General features: G+C 48.9%; 1 protein-coding gene across 1 annotated transcript in view; it reads left to right on the top strand.

Moving 5' to 3' along the window:
* The window catches only part of FBXO31 (F-box protein 31), a 49,893-nt gene that overhangs the window by 6,731 nt on the left and 24,423 nt on the right, over positions 1–18,739 (top strand). Inside the window, exon 2 of the mRNA XM_017543679.2 lies at positions 14,381–14,452. Within this exon, the coding sequence (XP_017399168.1) occupies positions 14,381–14,452 (72 nt within the window). The remainder of the gene's footprint in view (positions 1–14,380; positions 14,453–18,739) is intronic.

Below are 18,739 nucleotides of genomic sequence, written 5' to 3'. Positions count from 1 at the left end.
AAAAAAAAAAAAAAACAAAAAAAAAAAACCAGGAATGGCTCAGGTGCGTACTCCATACTGATCTCCAGGGAGTGAGGCACCCACGGCATGGTTCCTGCAGTGCCTGGCTTTGAACTTAGAATTCATAACTTGCTGTTTCCTCCCTCAATGGTAAATGCTTTAATGTTATGTAGAATAATATTTGTGCTTCATTTTTATCCATCGTAAGTCTAAGGTGAGTCTAAATTTCATCGTCGCTAGAAATACCCTTTTCCTATACAGACAGTTGGTCTTAGGATTTTTCGACTGGCGTGAAAGCGACATGCGTTCAGCAGAAACCGCTGCAAGTGCCTGCGCAGCCATTCTGTTTTCCACTTTGAGTGCAGACTCAGTAAATTACATGACATGTTCAGTGCTTGTTATACAGTAAAGTGACTTTGGATGATCTGGCGCAGCTTTGGCCAACCGAGGCTCTGTTTTCCACTTTGAGTGCGGACTCAGTAAATTACATGACATGTTCAGTGCTTGTTATACAGTAAAGTGACTTTGGATGATCTGGCGCAGCTGTAGGCCAACCGAGGCGTTGTGAGCTCACTGAAGGTAGGCTAGGCTAAGCTATGATGTTCCATAGGTTAAGGGTAGTCAAGTAGTCAGTGCATTTTCAGCTTTCCACATTTTCCTCTCTTTTTTTTTTTCCTTTTTGTTTGAGACAGAGCCTCACTCTGTTGCTCAGGCTGGCATGTAGTGGAACAGTCATGGCTCACAGCACCTTTGACCTCCTGGGATCAGTGAATCCTCCTGCCTCAGCCTCTCAGGTAGCTGGGACTATAGGCATGTGCCACCACGCCTGGCTAAATTTTTTGTATTTTTTGTAGAAATGGGGTCTCACTATGTTGCCCAAGCTGGTCTGGAACTCCCAGCCTCCAGGGACCTCCTGCCTTGGCCTCCCAAAGTGCTGGCATTACAGGCATGAACCACTGTGCCTGGCCTTTATATTTATAATGGGTTTATTGGGATGAAATCCTGTCACAAGTTGAAAAGCATCTCTACTCTCTGATCTTTATGATAAAAAAGGGAAATTAAAAGCCAGTATTTGATGTTGTTTTTGAATGCAGAAGAAAGTGCTATTTCTGTTCTCTTTTGATTTGCCAATGCACAATATGAGAGCTGTGGCTTTGGTTAAACTTGGCTGAAACTGGAGGGGTCATCTTGGGAAGAAGTGAAACCAGGAAGTTGGTGGTTTAAAAGTTGGCTTTAGGGAGCGGAGGCACACACCTGTAGTCCCAGCTACTCTGGAAGCTGAGGGAGGCTGGAGGATTGCTTGTGCCTGGGAGGTCAAGGTTGCAATGAGCCTTGTTTGTACTGCTGTACCCCAGACTGGGTGACAAAGTGAGACCCTGTCCCAAAAAAAAACAACAACAGTTGGCTTCAGGAATATTTCATGTCTAGGTTTTGTGTCTCACATCTGTAATCCCAGCACTTTGGGAGGCTGAGGCAGGAGGATCACCTGAGGCCAGGAGTTGGAGACCAGCCTGGGCAACATGGTGAGACCACCTTCTCTAAATAAGTAAAAAAAGAAGTTAACCAGATGTGATACTGCACACCTTTAGTCCCAGCTACTCAGGAGGCTGAGGTGGGAGAATCACTTGAGCCCAGGAGGTTGAGGCTGCAGTGAGCTGTGATCATACCACCAGTCTGAGTGACAGAGTGAGACCCTCTCTCTAAAAAAAACCAAAAAGTATGTTAGCAGACACTTGTCAAGCGTACTGGTTTTGATGGAATGGGTGGCGGGTGGGCAGCTGGCTCAACGCACTGTCCAGGAAGTAGCAACACCGTGACTGAGCCAGGAGATGGGAACACTGGCCCACGTCCTGTCATGCAGTGGGGTCTCAGCACTGTAGGGAAAGCCCTTTTCCTTGTCCTCTGCCTTTCCACTGGGAAGGAGTGCAGTTCTCTCTATTTTTGCAAGTTGAATCTCATGCACAGCTGTATAGAGAAACGTCTTTTCACTTAGCAAAGCACAAGAAGAATGAAGGAAATTGGTGCTTATTAGGGAATATTTTATTTTTCCCTGCTCTGTTGCCCAGGCTGCAGTGCAATGGCATGATCTTGGCTCCCTGCAACCTCCATATCCTGGGCTCAAATGATCCTCCTTCCTCAGCCTCCCAAGTAGCATGTACCACCATGCCTGGCTAATTTTTGTATTTTTGGTAGAAATGAGGTTTCGCCATGTTGTCCAGGCTGGTCTTGAACTCCTGAGCTCAAACAGTTTGCCTGCCTTGGCCTCCCAAAGTGCTGGGATTACAGACATGAGCTACCACACCGGGCCCTAACATTTTTTAAGACTATGTTTTTTTAACTTTAACAAAAATTTAAAAAGAAAGTGAATCTGGCACCCAGAAGGCGTTGAGTGGAGATTTCCCCTTCCCCACATCTCACGGGACATGTCCTGGGACTTGCCCAGGAGAACTGATTGGTTGGCAGAGGTCCTGCACCGATTCTGTTTGTAATGCAGTGATGTAATGCATCTGAGGCCCTGGGGTTTGTCTTTCTGTCTGGAAAGGCCATGTACACATAGGGCATCTTGGGATCTTGGAGCGGAACAAGTGTCCTCTCAAAAAACAAGTGTGTTGCTGCTGTCTCTCCCCTTTCTGGGTCAGGGTCCTTTGTCAGTGATGCCGTCCCTGGCCGCTGGGGTGATGGAGACACTAGCCAGGACTCACCAGGCCTGCTGGGCATGAGTGGAAGAACAGGACGCATCTGAAATCTTGAGAAGGCCCTGGGTGATAGGGTTGTAGCGTCAGACTCACAGAAGGGTGGTGAACAGCTTCGCAGAGTGATTGTTTGTGCCCTTTGGGAAGGAGTGGTATCGGGATTACCACTGCACCTTAGTGAGAGGGTGCTCCCTTGGCCAGTGGGTGCCTGTCATGGGTGCCGGAGGAGGGACGGAAGTCCTGGCTGGAGCAGCCAGGCTTCTCAAGGCTCCTGTCCACACTGAGACTGTCATTGCAGGGATGAGACTGTTTGAGCGTGAGGCACGCCGGTGGTCACCTCGTTACTTAGCACCCACACATTCTGGTGTTTGACAGGAGGCACTGGGGCTGTGTCCAGGCTTTGGTTTTTCTATTTTCCGTCCTGAGGGGATGCTGGCTGTGGGAGTGTTTGCAGATCTGCTGCATTATTTAAAAACAAGTTTCCATGCAGTAAGGCTGGTGGCTGCAGAGTGGGTGTGTTGGGGAGTGCCGGGCCGCAGCTAGGGTGTCCCTGTGCCATAACTTCCTTTTTAGCCTCAAGCAGAAGCGTTTTAGCCATATTTCCTACGGATTGTAATTATCCCTTAATCTAGTGAAAACACAAACGCAGTCTTTGCAGTCAGTGTTCCCTTTTGGTTTTATTTGGAAAGCTGAGTGTAAAGCGGGTAGGGCACCAGCCACCAGGTTCCTCAGCACTCACTGCCCTGTCTGCTGCCTCCCAGCTTCTGTCTGCTCCAGGGAGGCTGAGGCCCAGCAGTGTCCCAGGGGCCACAGTGTCTGCTTCTGCCTGTCTCACCTGGGGGTACAGAGCCATCTTCCTTGGGTTCCCTACCTGCATGCCCAGGGTCACCCTGCTGCCTCCCCAGTCACGCCCACCCATGGGCGCCTTTTCCTCTGGATCTGGCGCTGGCGTGGCCCTTCCCTCTGAACTCTGCAGTGCTGACTGCAGTGCCTGGCATCGAGTGCCCTGGGGCTGGGCGAAGCTCTCTTTCCACACTCAGGCGCTACCAGCTTGCCCCAGAAGGCATCTTAGCATGGTGCCTTTCTCAAGTGGTGCTTTTGGGAGGATGATGCCAAGTGCCTTCTTAATGCAGTCCCCCGCAGTGCCAGTGCTATGCACAGAAGAGTGACTCTGCCTCCCTGCCCCTCCAGGCTCAGTATGCTGAGTGCAGGCTCGGCCACGCTGGCCAGGGTGCCACCTCCTGCCTTCTTCATCTTCCCTTCCCACGCGGATGAGGCGGGTGGGGGGTGGTCTCACGAAGCGGATGAGTCTTCCCTGGGCCCCTGAGAGAGAGAAGAGAGGAGGACAGGGGAACAGTAAGGGCTCTTCCAGACCTCTCCCATGAGAGGTGGGATGCAGAGATGCAGGCTGTGCCTATTTAGGCCTGTGCTGCATGGGCGGGGTTTCCAGTAAGCGCCACCACTCAGCGATTAGCTCTGTTGGACAAGAAGTTCATGTGCTGAGGTTGGTGGCCCCTGACAGTTGAGTCACGAGAGGACGCAGCTTCAGTGTAGCCAGATGATTCAGGTCACTGGCTGTTCTGTTCCTCTTGGCAAACAGTTTTTAAATAGCTTTTTTTTTTGGAATTTCCTTTTTTATTTTTGAAATGGAGTTTCACTCTGTCACCTGTGTGACAGAAATTGAGACCCTGTCTCTTTTTTTTTTGAGATGGAGTTTCACTCTTGTTACCCAGGCTGGAGTGCAATGGCGCGATCTCGGCTCACTGCAACCTCCGCCTCCTGGGTTCAAGCAATTCCCCTGCCTCAGCCTCCTGAGTAGCTGGGACTACAGGCTTGCGCCACCATGCCCAGCTAATTTTTGTATTCAGTAGAGACGGGGTTTCACCATTGTTGACCAGGATGGCCTCTATCTCTTGACCTTGTGATCCACCCCCCTCAGCCTCCCAAAGTGCTGGGATTATAGGCGTGAGCCACCGTGCCCAGCTGAGACCCTGTCTCAAGAGCCAGGGAAATGTATGAAAAATAGTCACGCTGTAGAAAACAGTGTTGTAGTTCCTCAAAAATTTAAACTTAGAATTACCATGTGATGCAGCAATTATGCTTCTGGGTATATACCCGACAGAAGAAAGGAAGGAGCTCAAGACATCTTTACTCCTATGTCTGTAGCAGTTTTATTCACAGTAGCCAAAAGGTGAAGGCGTTCCAACTGTCTATGAACAAACAGATGAACACAGTGTGGTCCCGCACGGTAGAATACAATCCATTCTGAAAAAGTAAGGAAATCCTGATGGTGCACAGACCTTGGGGGACATTATGCTAAGTAATAAACAGTCACCAGAGGGCAAGTACACAGTATGTGTCCACTTGTGTGAGATGCCTTAGTGTAGTCCAAATCAGAGAGGCAGAAAGTAGAATGGTGGGTGCAGGGGGTAGGGGCTGGGGAAGTGGGGAGTGGCTTGGCTGTTCAGCAGGGCAGAGTGTGTTCGGGAAGATGAGAAGGTTTTGGGCCGGGCATGGTGGCACGTGCCTGTAGTCCTAGCCACTCGGGAGGCTGAGGCGGGAGGATCGCTTGAGTCCAGGAGTTCTGGGCTGTAGTGTGCTATGCTGATCCGGTGTCCGCACTGAGTTCGGCATCAGTATGGGAGCGGGGGACCACCAGGTTGCCTAAGGAGGGGTGAATCGGCCCGGGCGGGAAACGGAGCAGGTGAAAACTCCCGTGTTGATCAGTGGTGGGATTGCGCCTGTGAATAGTCACTGCACTCAAGCCTGGGCAACATAGCGAGACTCCGTCTCTTTAAAAAAAAAAAAAAAAAGGTTTTGGATGTGGTTAGTGGAGATGGCAGCACAGCGATGTGAAGGTACTTAGTGCCCCTGACCTGTACGGTCCACAGTGGGTAAAATGGTAACTCATGTTTATTTTTACCATGATAACAAAACTAAATTGCCACTTCAAACATGCCAATCAGAAAACTTACTCTGACATGAGCAAGTGAAAAAAATTTAAAAAATAAAGGCTGGGTGCAGTGGTTCACACTTGTAATCCTAGTACCCGGGAAGCCAACACGGGCAGATCACTTGAGGTCAGGAGATTGAGACATGGTGAAACTGGTCTCTACTAAAAATATAAAAATTATCTGGGCGTGGTGGTGCACGCCTGTAATCCCAGCTACTCGGAAGGCTGAGCCAGTCATTACTTGAACTCGGGAGGCAGAGGATTCAGTGAGCCGAGATTGTGCCACTGCACTCCAGCCTGGGCAACAGGAGCAAAACTCTGTATCAAAAAAATAAAGTGTCCAAATTAAATCCTTAGCAATCAGAACAGTTGCTTCACTAGATTTTGCCAACTGCCAATATGTTGGGCTGAGGTTATCTGTTCCTCTTTCTGAAACTATTAAGGTAAATAATTACCAATAACACTTCCTGTTATAAAGGAAAAAAAAGGGAAATAGATTAGCAAGAAAACTTTTAACAAGTACGTTTCGTGCATTAACAGCCTGCAACACTGAACCCGCTGCCTGGGAGCGGGTGAGCAGCAGAGGTCATGCTGGCTGTCTGGATTCCTGGGTTGGATCTGTGCAGCAGGGTGGGAGTTAACACTTGTCAGTCTTTCTGGAAAGAATGGTGCATGGTTACTGAAAAGTACGCTGGCCTGAAAGCTGTGTTAAGGGCAGTTTCCCTTGACTCATAGGAGAAGGTTTATGGAACAATAAAAGGATGTATATATTTTTTTAACCCCTATTTTTAAAAAGACTTTTTCCATCATGTGGAAAATATTGAACATTTCTAGTAGGAGGAATTGGGTCAGAATGACATTTATTCTCCTCCAGTGTGTTTGTTATGAGCTTTTGGTGACAGTAGGAAAAACCCACTAAGGATTGTTGTATTTATTAGCACTATGCCATCATTTTGCCTTCCTTCTGAATTTTTTTTTTAGACGGAGTTTTGCTCTTGTTGCCCAGGCATGATCCCGGCCCACTGCAACCTCTGCCTCCCAGGTTCAAGTAATTCTCCTGCCTCAGCCTCCCGAGTGGCTGGGATTACAGACATGTGCCACCATGCCTTGCTATTTTTGTATTTTTAGTAGAGACAGGGATTCTCCATGCTGGTCAGGCTGGTCTTGAGCTCCCGACCTCAGGTGATCCACCTGCCTTGGCCTCCCAAAGTTATGGGATTACAGGCATGAGCCACCGTGCCCAGCCTCTTCTGAATTTTAATGGCATTTTTGTGGATGCTTTATCAAGTTGTCGAGTTCATCTCCTACTTGGTATTAGCAATACATTTGCTGGTGAAGTGTACAGAGAATTATGGTTGCCTTGGGCTGTGTTGATGTGGTTATTCTAGCTAAAAACCTTGGAATCATTCAGAAGTCCAAGCAGTTAATAAAAGGCTATGTACATTGTTTCTGTCAAGTTAGAGGATCCATTGGGCTTAGTGAAAATTCATCAGCCTTTTTCATCAGACTTTTTTGAAAAGTGACAGCCTTCAGCAATCTGAGCAAAGATAAACTGTCTGAGGAACAACACTGATGCCTTGTGGAGGACTGTCTTATGACTTCAGGTGCCATAAAACAAGCACAAATGGATACTTTTCCCAGTGCTTGCCCATCTGACAATTGGCGCAGGGCGTCAGAGCATCTTGCCTGCAGCATTAATGTAACCACGAAAACACGAAAAGTGGAGGAGAAGCACCCGCAGTCCAGACTGCCTTGTCAGTGAGGTGTCACGGGCACTGGTGGCATCTGGAACCTGGAAAGGGACTGTCCTTTAAACCACAGCGAACTGAAGCTCCAGTCTCATTATGTAGTAACTAACGATTTTGAAGTGCATCATTTGTGTAAGAAGAGGACAAAGTATTTATGGAGAGTCAGAGGAAATAGTGACAGCTGGCTGGTGGGTCTCAGGAAGAGCCGCTTGACCATCAGGGCACTGGCAGAGCCCCCAGGAATTTTGTTTTAGTTGGAGTGGGGCTCTGCTCAGTGAAAGCAGGTAGGCCAGTTCTTACTATTTCCTTACTTCAGTCGGCGTGGCCCGCTGAGTTGCTCCAAGAGTGAGTGCTCTGCACTGACAACCCATAGTCCCTCAGATTGACAACCCATTACATGCAAGTATCATTTTATCCCTGCTTTGGATTCACAAACACCATATTTCTTTCTTTCTTTCTTTTCGAGACAGGGTCTTACTCTGTGGCCCAGGCTGGAGTGCAGTGGGTTGATCATCACTCACAGCAGCCTGGAACTCCTGGGCTCAAGAAATCCTCCCACCTCAGCCTCCCAAAGTGCTGGTGTTAAGGTGTGCCACTGTGCCTGGCTAATTTTTAAAAAAAATTCATAGAGACAGTCTCACGATGTTGCCCAGGTTGGTCTTGAACTCCTGGGTTCAAGCAAGCCTCCTGCCTTGGCCTCCAAGAGTGCTGGGATTACAAGTGTTAGTCATTGTGCCCATTGTGTTGGTTCTTCTTTATTTTCCACATTGATATTTTGGATGTTGCCAGAGAGTGCTCCGCCTGCCCCTAGACGTGTGTACCCCTTTCGCTGCAGAAGAGTGGAGGTCACACTCCCAGCAGCCAGCCCGTCTGCCCTCTGCCTCCCTCTCTCCATATGACAGCCCATGATGGATGATCCTGTTGGCTGGAGCTCTTTCATCCAGTTTTTTTTCGAGCCACTGTGGTGCGTAAATATTTTCCCATTTGTCCTCAGCGGCAGCCTCTGGACCCGCTCCTTTCCTGAAAGCTGGCTTTGCACTTCTGCTCCCTGGCTGTTTCCAGGTGACCCTTCCAGCTCTGCCCTCCCAGTTCTGCCACACCTGGAGTCGTCAGGGCCCTTCCCACTCTGTCTGGGCATTTCCAGGACTCTGCTCTGCCCTGACCTTGCCTGTTCTTTTCACCTCTGCCTGGGCCCTTGCTACCACAGCCCTGGGTGTTGTCTCCTAGGAGGTGTTTTATGATAAGGAGCCTTTGATTTTTGTTTTTTTCCTAAATTAAATATTACAGGATTTATCAAAAAATTGTAAGGAAGGGCAGAGAGTTTCCCTATGCTCTGGTTTCCCCAGTTGTTATCATCTTCTGTTAGTATGACATGTTTGTCACAGTTAATGAACCACTAGTGATCCATTATCATTAACGAAGCCTGCACTTTATTCAGATTGCAGCAGTTTCCACTCATACCCTTTTCCTCTCCCAGAATCCCATGTGGGAGCCCCCATGCCATTTAGTCCTCATGTCTCCTCTGGCTCCTCTGGGCTGTGACAATTTGTTAGACTCTGCTTGGTTTTGGTGACGTTGACAGATTTGTTTTTTGTTTTGTTTTGCTTTTTTTTGAGAAGGAGTCTTGCTCTGTCGCCAGGCTGGAGTGCAGTGGCACAGTCTTGGCTCACTACAACCCCTGCCGCCTGGGTTCAAGTGATTCTCCTGACTCAGCCTCCCAAGTAAGTGGGATTACAGGTGCGCGCCACTGTGCCTGGCTAATTTTTGCATTTTTAGTAGAGATGGAGTTTCACCATATTGCTCAGGCTGGTTTTGAACTTCTGACCTCAAGTGATCATCTGCCTGCCTTGGCCTCCTAAAGTGCTGGGATTACAGGCATGAGCCACCGAGCCCAGCCTATACCCAGGGTTTTTCATACAATTTTTTCATATACTGTTAACTAAGAAAAAACTGTATTTTGCTCAGAACTTTTCCAGAAACTGTTTGGAAATGCATGTTGCCATGGCGGTGCTACATATGGTGGGCCGCAAGGGCAGAGGTGTTAAGAGCCAGAGCAGGGCTTCTCCAGCCATCTGGGTGTCTTGGTGAGATGCTGATGATTCAGTGGGTCTGAGTGGGGCCTGGGACCCCCTGCTAAGCTCCCTGGAAGGTCTGTGCTGCAGGTTCTTGGACCACACCCAGAGCAGCCAGGCTCCGGTGAAGTGTGACCTGAGCATTGCATATCAAAACGCACCTTGATGGATTTCTATATTTCTTTCTGTTACAATTAGGGCAGTATTAACTGTTTAGAATTGTGTATAGAATAGTTCCTTTGCTTTCATGGAGGATCTATGAGGTGTTAGTAAATCTTTGTTTTAAGGAATGGGATTGGTCTGAGGGGGTTGAGAGCCACTGCCTTGCCAGGGAGGTTGCTGCCTCTGCTCAGGAGCCTTCTGTGGCTCCCCTCTGCCTGCAGCAGAAGTCGTGACCCCTTGGCTTGGCCCAGAGGCTCATTCCACCTGCCTCTGTTTACTTCGCTTTACAGTACTCCCAGTTTGAATCTCGCCTTATAGCAAATTGGTTTTCTCTTCCTGTCATCACTACAAAGACCTTTATATCCTCACAGGAAATGCTGTGATTATTGGGTGGCCTGCCTGATATCTACACACACACACACACACATATATATAATATAAACATATATAATATATATATATTAAACATATATATTGTATTTACACTATATATTATATATATTATAATATACTATATATATAACATATAGTGTATATATATAGTATATTATATATATTATAATATACTATATATATATAACATATAGTGTATATATATATAGTATATTATATATATGTTTAAGGAATGGAGCCTCGCTTTGTCCCCAAGGCTGGAGTTCAGTGGTGTGATCTTGGCTCATTGCAGCCTCGACCTCCTGGACTCAGATGATCTTCCCACCTCAGCCTCCCAGGTAGCTGGGACCACTGGTGTGTGCCACCATGGCTGGCCAATTTTTGCATTTTTTGTAGAGATGGGATCTCACCATGTTGCCCAGGCTGGTCTCAAACGCCTGAGCTCAGGTAATCCGCCTGCCTTGGCCTCCCAAACTGCTGGGATTATAGGCCTGAGCTACCAGATAATTTTTAAAATGTTTTTAATCTGCAGAGTTAAACTAAATGATGGTATTAGTGGTGGGATTTCCTCCCAGAGTTCACTGTAGCTGAGAAGTCATATCTAGTGGTTGTACTGCATTCTGGCGGGCTGTGGCCTGGGGTGACACGTCCCTTGGTCTGATGGGTGGGCAGTGACATGCCCCCCAGGCCTCTGGTTCAACCTGAATAGTTGGTTGATCTTGGTATTTGGTCTGAGCATTCCGACTTCCACACTGACAGGTGCTTCCTGGACCTCTGGAGTTGAGAGGCGTCTGCGTGAACTGGCCCAGGCCTAGCCGTGTCCAGGTGCAGCCCCTGCACGTCCCCGCTGCACACCTGGCCATCTAGGGCCTGTGGCTGCTGCTGCGCTCACCGGAGTGCCCTGTGATTTTCCAGGGCAGAATCTGGCAGCTGCAAAGAGCAGGCAGGGCCCCGTTGAGCTTCGCGCTTTGTCCTGGTGTCGAGTCTCCCTGGGGTCAGCCCTCCTGTGCGCAGTCAGGCATCTTGCGGGATGAGCTCTGCGGCCTGGTGTGGTCCCTGTTGCTGCACTTTGTCTGCACCCCTTTCCGGATCGCTGACTTGACAGAAATAACTAGACTCCAGTGATCACTTGGAAGGACAGATTGTGTTGTGTCAACATAACCGAAATAAGATTGTAATGGAACAGGAGGTGGGGTGGCTGCCAGCCTGCGGCCACAGCTCTCACCCGGCAAGCCCTGTCCTTCCCGTCCTTGCTCTTCGTCAGTGTCTTTTCCCCTACCCCTTTCCATTTGTAAACATTTGCTGGTGAATTTTCTTTTCTCTCCATCTAGAATCGTAGGATGTTGAGAGCTCAGAAGGGGGAATTTACAGATGATCCAGTCCAATTCCTTTAACTTACAGATGAGAATCGAAGATGCTGCTCCAGTTATTTGTAACACAGACTGAGTCTTTTATTATAGTTTGCCTTTTTCCTTCACAGCTCAGGCAGTGTTGGTTTTGCTGAGAGTCCCTCTCAGAGATACTCTCATAGAGTCCCTGTGCGTTCCTCTGATAATGTTTTGATTTCCCCATAGCATGTAACCATATAGCAAGACATTTTCCTTAAAAAACTGCTTATTCCTGCCATTCTAGGTAGTCACCCTGGACAGCTGGAGAACTCGTCTAAAGAAACAAAATTCTCTGGAGGAAACTGCAGAATTTTCCTCATTATTACTATATCATTGACAGATTTTCACTTAAGAAATTCTTACCAGTCCTTGGTCCTGCCTGGCAGGCAAGCGTCAAACGTCCCAACTCACTCTGGAGGCCCGTAGACCATGAGGCAAAGGAGATGAGCCAGTGTTGGGTTTTTCTTCTGTTTTTAGCACCCCACTGCTGGTTTTTTCTCTCATTATTAGTAGGAGTCCCTGGGCTGCTTCATGCTGCATCTCAGCTCCTCTTCCGTGGCCCTGACTGAAAGGAGGACAAAGGTCCTTGTCCCCTAGGCCCATTTGCAGTGAAGACAGGGGTTCCTGACTCTGCTGGTCATAATGACAAAGTAATTGATAAATCAGTGTTTTAACTCTGGCCAGGCATGCTGGCTCATGCCTGTAATCCCAACACTTTGGAAGGCCGAGGTGGGCGAATCGCTTGAGGTCAGGAGTTGGAGACCAGCCTGGCCAATGTGGTGAAACTTGTCTCTACTAAAAATACAAAAATTAGCCCAGCATAGTGGTGTGCACCTGTAGTCCCAGCTACTCAGGAGGCTGAGGCAGGAGAATCGCTTGAACTGGGAGGCGGAGACTGCAGTGACCTGAGATTGTGCCACTGCACTTCAGCCTGGGCAATAGAGTGAGACTCCATCTCGAAAAAATAAAAATAAATAAATACATGTTTTAATTGTGGCCACTACATTACAGCCTGGGCAACATAGTGAGACCCATCTCATAAAAAAAATAAGCCAGTAATGAGTATATGTTGAAATAATAATAATTTACATTGAGTTGAATAAAATATTAACATGAAATTTACCTGTTTAATTTTACTTTTTTTTTTAATGTGGCTACTAGAAAATTTAAATGCTCTTTGCAGCTTCCACTGTGTTTCCATCAGGGCAGCCCTGGCCTAGATCTGGAATCAGCAGCTCCCTGGGCGCAGCTCTGCAGGAGATCTCCAGTGACTCACTCGTCTCGTTCCTGTTTTTTTCTCCAAAGAACTAAAATACGTCTCCTTGCTGGTTGTGTTCATTAATGGAGCCACTCTGGGCACTCCTCTCTGGAGCCTACTGGATTTAGGATGCAATTTGCCCACTGGTGGGGGATCCCTGGGCCACCACTGAGAGGAGATGCGGGCGTTCCAGTAGCCTGGGGGTTCAGAAGTGGAACAGGCCGACAAGACTGGAGCCGGCACGGCCCCACTGGAAAGAGCTTTGCCAAGTAGCAGCTACCTTCCCTCAGCTGGTGTCTCCACCCTGTCTGCCTCTTGAGCTTCACTTTGAGTACCTTCAGTGCTTCCAGTTAGAGAAGCATTTGGGGTAATAGCATCCTTTTATTGAAAAGAAGGGATGAGGCCTCCTGATGAGTTGGGCTTATCAAAAGGCATGTGATGACGGAGCAGTAATTTGGAGCCACCTGGCTGGCCTGGCCGCACTGTGTCCCCGTTCCTGTATCATGACTGCTGAGTGAGCTCTGATGGCCACCAACCTCATTGGGCCTCGGTTTCCCTCTCTGCCACAGGGCAGGGTCCTGACCTTTAATGTGACTGTCAGGCTCTCACGCCTGCACAGGGCATAGCACAGTCAGCGTGAACTGCAGTGGTCAGTGTGAAGGCCCAGGGCCCCCGTCCCGTCTCCTGTGTTGTGCCCCTGCCATATCCTCACTGCGAAGGAAGCCTTTTCCTCTAGGCTTCAGTTCTTGGTCCCAGCTGACTGCAAGCTCCAGTTCCTTTGTGGAGTCACATCATGTCTCTGCACCTGTTTTCTCTGTTAAAGTGAAGACGACAGGAGTGGCTCTCGTCTGGGGCTGCTGTAGGATGCAGTGAGGCGACGCCCAGCGTGGCTCGGCATGGTACATAGTATGCGGAAAGATGAGAACGCAGGATTCGCCAGTAGCAGCTCTTGGCCCACCTGCAGCTGTGTGGTCGTGTGGATTAGCCCCCGTCAGTCTTTCCTTTCAGAGGCTGGCAACACCCAAGCCAGAGGACCCAGGGTTTTGGTTGGGACTTGCTTGGTGGTGGGGATGGCGATTGTGAGAAGTGGAGCTGTGGTGGGGTGGGAGTAGGGAACAGAGAGGAGGGTGCTATCAGCCGGTGAGGGTGTGAGGACGGGACGGCAGGGAGGTGTGAGCCCTGCACTGGGCCCTGGCCAAGGCCAGCCAATGTCGAAGGGCCAATGTTCACCCCTTCCCCCGTGTCTTGCACAGTCCCCTCCTGGCTTCTGGCTGAGATGAACATGGCACAGGCAGGTACATGGGGTGGACTGGCCTCTGGCATTGTCTGGATCCTAAAACCCATGGTGACTTTGTTTCCATGGAAATATGGCACTGTGTCCAGACAACTGAATTCTGCCTCACCTTATTCATAAACTAGGGATTGTCTGATTTTGGTTTGTGTGGTCAGGCTTCTAGAGTTTATTAGAATAGACAATGTGGGTTATTATTTTATAAAGGGTGACGTTGACTAAAATAGAATAATGTCTTCATTGATGACAAGGGTATTGGCTGAATGTGGAGAAGTCAGTGAAATCTCCACAGTGACAGATGCCCTCTGGAGATGGGGCCAAGGCTAGGTGTGCACCTCCCCTGCCAGCCATCATCAACCTGCCCCTGTCTGTCGCTTTGTTACTTCTTGGTTTTAAATTTCTGCAAATGTTTCTTGTTACAGAGTACGGTGTTTGTGAAAACTTGCGGAAGCTGGAGATCACAGGCGTGTCTTGTCGGGACGTCTACGCGAAGTGTGAGTGAATCTGTTTGTCATCATCCATGATTAACTTTGTGCCAAAAGCAGACAGTGCACATCAATCATAAATAATCAAAGTGATTTAGTCCACACGTTTGTTTGCTCAGACACCGTCTTACAGTCACATTTTGGATGCAGCACCTGTAGTAGTAGCACTAAAATTGAGGGAGGGGCACTCCGTTCTCCCATTCTGGGCATCGTCGATACAAGTGTCCTTTATTAGGCATCTTGAAGCTCTTTAGATCCAAGAAATGTGGGCTGCACCAGAGTGATTTGGCTGCTCCTGGAGCTGCCTGTTTCTCTCACTTCTGGGCCTCCAGCTCTCAGGGTGGGACTGCCCGTGGTAATTGGGACATTAAGCTGTGGTGCCTTCCGTCCAAGCCCCCAGGTACGGAGAGGCGGCCCCCCTGCTGGAGTTCTTCTTCCCCTCAGTGTTCTGTGAGCAGGATGAGCCCCCCAGCCCTGTTTCATGTTTCTCCCGTTCCCTGCTTTACAGAGTCGCCTGCAACACTCACTGAACAGGCAGAGGCTGCTTGGCCCAGGCTGTCTTTCCCAGGGCATTTCCTCAGTGCCAGGGACTTTCCCACTTCTCACTCACTGGACAAAGCTCTTGGTTTTTTTGAATGGTCAGAGGTTTTCTATGAGTGTCTTATACCACAAGTTTTCATTTTCTGACGGTTCTTTGAGTTTCTTTTCTTTTTCTTTTCTACAAGGCAGATGCTCTTTGAGTTTCTTAGGCCATTTGGCCCATATCATTTCAAAGTGACACGAAGACATACTCCTAAGAGTTGTAAGCACCAGAAGTCACATCCTGGTAGGGACACAGGTGTTAGGGTTTTCTTTAACACCCAGAGGAGTGTACACATGGATGCTCCTCTCAGCTGCGGGGGTTGGGGGTGTTGCCTGGTCACTGCATCCTGCTGTCCTGTGGGAGAGGCCATCTGGGCACAGGTGAGCAGGAGGTGGTGTGGCTGAGGGCAGGGCAGGGAGGTGGGCACAGAAGGAGGGGATAGGAGGACAGGGCATTGGGAGATTTCTTTTCACTGCTGATTCTTAACTCCTTGAAGATGTTTGCAAAATGCAGAGAATTCACATCTGTTATTTAGTTTCCCTTGGTCTTTATTGCCCCCAGTGTTTAGTCTGCATTGGCCAAAGCAAATTTCAGGGTTCATTTTCACAACACAGGAATTAAGTTTCTGTGAATTTGCTTTAAGGCTTATCCAGGAGAAAATTACTTAGCTTTGGGAACAGGTGGTGGAAGAAAATCACTCTTAGCTCCATAAATGGGTGGCGTAGTCGGCCAGCCTTGGTTGAGCTGTGTGAGGCTGGCCTGAGTTAGCTGGCTGGGAAGTGCCAGGTGGGTGCTGGGCAAGGTGAGTGTCTTAGCTGGAGACGGTCATCCAGATACTCTCTGGCCAGGACACCTGCCCTCCTATGTCCTGAGCCCCGGTGAGCTGTGGCTAGGGGCCTGCGGAGAGTGTGCTGGCCATGGGAGGAGCATGATTGATCGGGTGTGGAACGAATTCCTATGCTTGCTGCCACCATGATTTTCTGCTGGGACCACTTTTGGAAGGAAAAAGTGTCACAGTGGTCTCTCCAGCAGGCTTCTCAGAGCCTGTCTCCCTGTGTCCGGGTGGCTGCATAAACACAGGGGGATTATATCACACTGTTGAGGGGCGGGCATTGGGTCATATTAACGCTGTTTGCACAGTCCTCAAAGAGCTATCCTTAGTCCTTTCCCTGCTGTGTCTGTTCAGGTATAAACCCTCGCGTGAATTCGGGACGTTTTATGAAAATTCTCCCTGATTATGAGCACATGGCGTACAGAGACGTCTTCACCTGCTGTATGTACCTCCTGCGAGCTCTGACTTCTGCAGCAGCCAGCACAGCCAAGAACTGCATGGGGAGGGCCCTCTAATTCACACACGGGGCAGCTGGTCCTGGGAGCAAGCAGACCTTGTGGCTTTTTGTTGTCCTTTCACGTTCACTTGCCACAGCGTGGCTCTGGTCAGCGGTGACAGAGATCACGCCTGCATGCTGGACTCCAGGCCATATTTGAGTCATCTTTCTGCAGTGGTTTCTGGGTAGTACCAGTCGAGATCACTTTAATGCACATTTTCACATTTATCATTTATTGAGGAGCTACTGCAGAAATTCATGCAGAGGCAGAGAGGAAAGCACAGAGTAGACACTTTAAAACTTTTATTCTAAAGTGAAATGTGAATAGTTGACTTCTGGGCTTTATTAATCACATCTTAATTGCCTATTTGAATTAAAAATCACACGCATATACCCTCAATAGACAAATGCAGGTAGCAACAGTTGATTCTTTTTTTATTTTTTTGAGACGTAGTCTCACTCTGTCACCCAAGCTGGAGTGCAGTGTCACAATCTCAGCTCACTGCAACTGTCCCCTCCTGGGTTCAAGTAATATTACCACTTCAGCCTCCCAAGTAGCTAGGATTACAGGCATGCACCACCATGGCCGGTGAATTTTTTTTTTTTTAAAGATGGGTTTTCACCATGATGGCCAGGCAGGTCTTGAACTCCTGACCTCAGGTGATCCACCCACCTCGGCCTCCCGAAGTGGTAGGATTACAGGCATGAGCCACCGCGCCCAGCTGGCTGGTGAATTTTTTTTGTATTTTTAGTAGAGACAGGTTTCACCATGTTACCCAGGCTGGTCTTGAACTCCTGACCTAAAGTTATCTGCCACCTCAGCCTCCCAAGGTGCTGGGATTACAGGCATGGGCCACTGTGCCCAGCCAACAGTTGACTCTTTAAAACTTAATTCTTCTTTTCTGCTGGGTGTGGTGGCTCACACCTGTAATCCTAGTACTTTGGAAGGCTGAGGCATTGGGAGGCTGAGGCAGGCAGGTCACCTGAGGTCAGGAGTTGGAGAATAGCCTGGCCAAGATGGTGAAACTCATCTCTAGTAAAAGTACAAAAACTAGCTGGGTGTGGTGGCGGGTGCCTGTAATCCCAGCTACTCAGGAGGCTGAGGCGGGGATTCGCCTGAACCTGGGGAGTAAAGGTTTCAGTGAGTCGATATCACTCTAGCCTGGGTGACAAGAGCGAGACTCTGTCTCAAAAAAAAAAAAAAAAAAAAAAAAAAAAAAAAGAACTTAATCCTTTCGATGGAGCTCTGGAAATTTTTCTGACACAGTCACAGGAATTTAATGCTGTCTCCACTTTTCGAGACAGGATCCTGCCTGTTGCCCAGGTTGGAGTACAGTGCACAGTCATAGCTCATCGTATCCTTGAACTCCTGCCTCAGCCTCCCTAGTAGCTGGGACTAGAGGCATGTACCATCATGCCTGGTTAATTTTTCAGTTTGTTGTAGGGATAGGGGTCTTACTACGTTGCCCAGGCTGGTCTTGTACTCCTGGGCTCAGTCAGTCCTCCCACCTTGGCCTCAAAGTGTTGGGACTGTAGGCGCAGCCATTGCACCTGGCCTTCTGCTTTTATTAGCTCAGAGTGGTTGAGTGGGGAGAGAGACAATGACTTCAGCTGTCCAGAAAGAGATTAAAAACACCTGCCTGCTCTAAAAGCTGTGTAGCAGTTTCTAGAAGCACACGGAGCCCATACTACTGCTTTCTTCAGCCCACCAGACTGCCCGTGAGTCAGCATTGCCTGTTGAGAGCAGACCTACATCTTCAGTTTCATAAATACCCGATTTCTAGAAACACCTACCGAAAGCAGAAAGAATAGAGTCGTTCACAGAACTTCTAGTGTTCTGCCAAATCTCAGCAGATCGCTGCAGTAGGGGGACTGGGCCTGTCTTTACTGAGGGGACCTTCCTGAAGTCGGGGAGGAGGTGCCTGGATTTGGTTAGCCCATGCTTTACACGCCTGCTAACAACACTGCCTTGTTGAGGTGAACTGTCTAGCTGAGTGGAGATGGAGCCAAGGGACCTTTCAGGAGTCTGTGGACAGGGAACAAGGGGCTGGAAGGGGCCGAGGTGGGAAGGGAGCGGTGGGCAACGTTTGAAGACATTGTGCTGTTCTGGACTGACCAGCCCTTCCTCTGAGCAGTCAGTGAATGGTCGACTTAGTGAGCACAGACAAGAACGGTCTCTCCTTGGTGGTGACGGGAATGTGCCAGGCGAGGGTGTTTTTTTTTTTTCTTGAGGTGGAGTCTTGCTCTGTTGCCCAGGCTGGAGTGCAGTTGGGTGATAACTCGCTCACTGCAAACTCTGCCTCCTGGGTTCAAGTGATTTTTGTGCTTCAGCCTCCCCAAGTAGCTGGGATTACAGGCACATGCCACCATACCTGGCCAATTTCT

Source organism: Cebus imitator, unplaced genomic scaffold (assembly GCF_001604975.1).
Source record: "Cebus imitator isolate Cc_AM_T3 unplaced genomic scaffold, Cebus_imitator-1.0 Scaffold159, whole genome shotgun sequence".
NCBI classification, from domain to species: Eukaryota; Metazoa; Chordata; class Mammalia; order Primates; family Cebidae; genus Cebus; species Cebus imitator.
The sequence above is the reverse complement of the archived record's forward strand: the minus strand, read 5'-3'. Positions and strand labels throughout refer to the sequence as shown.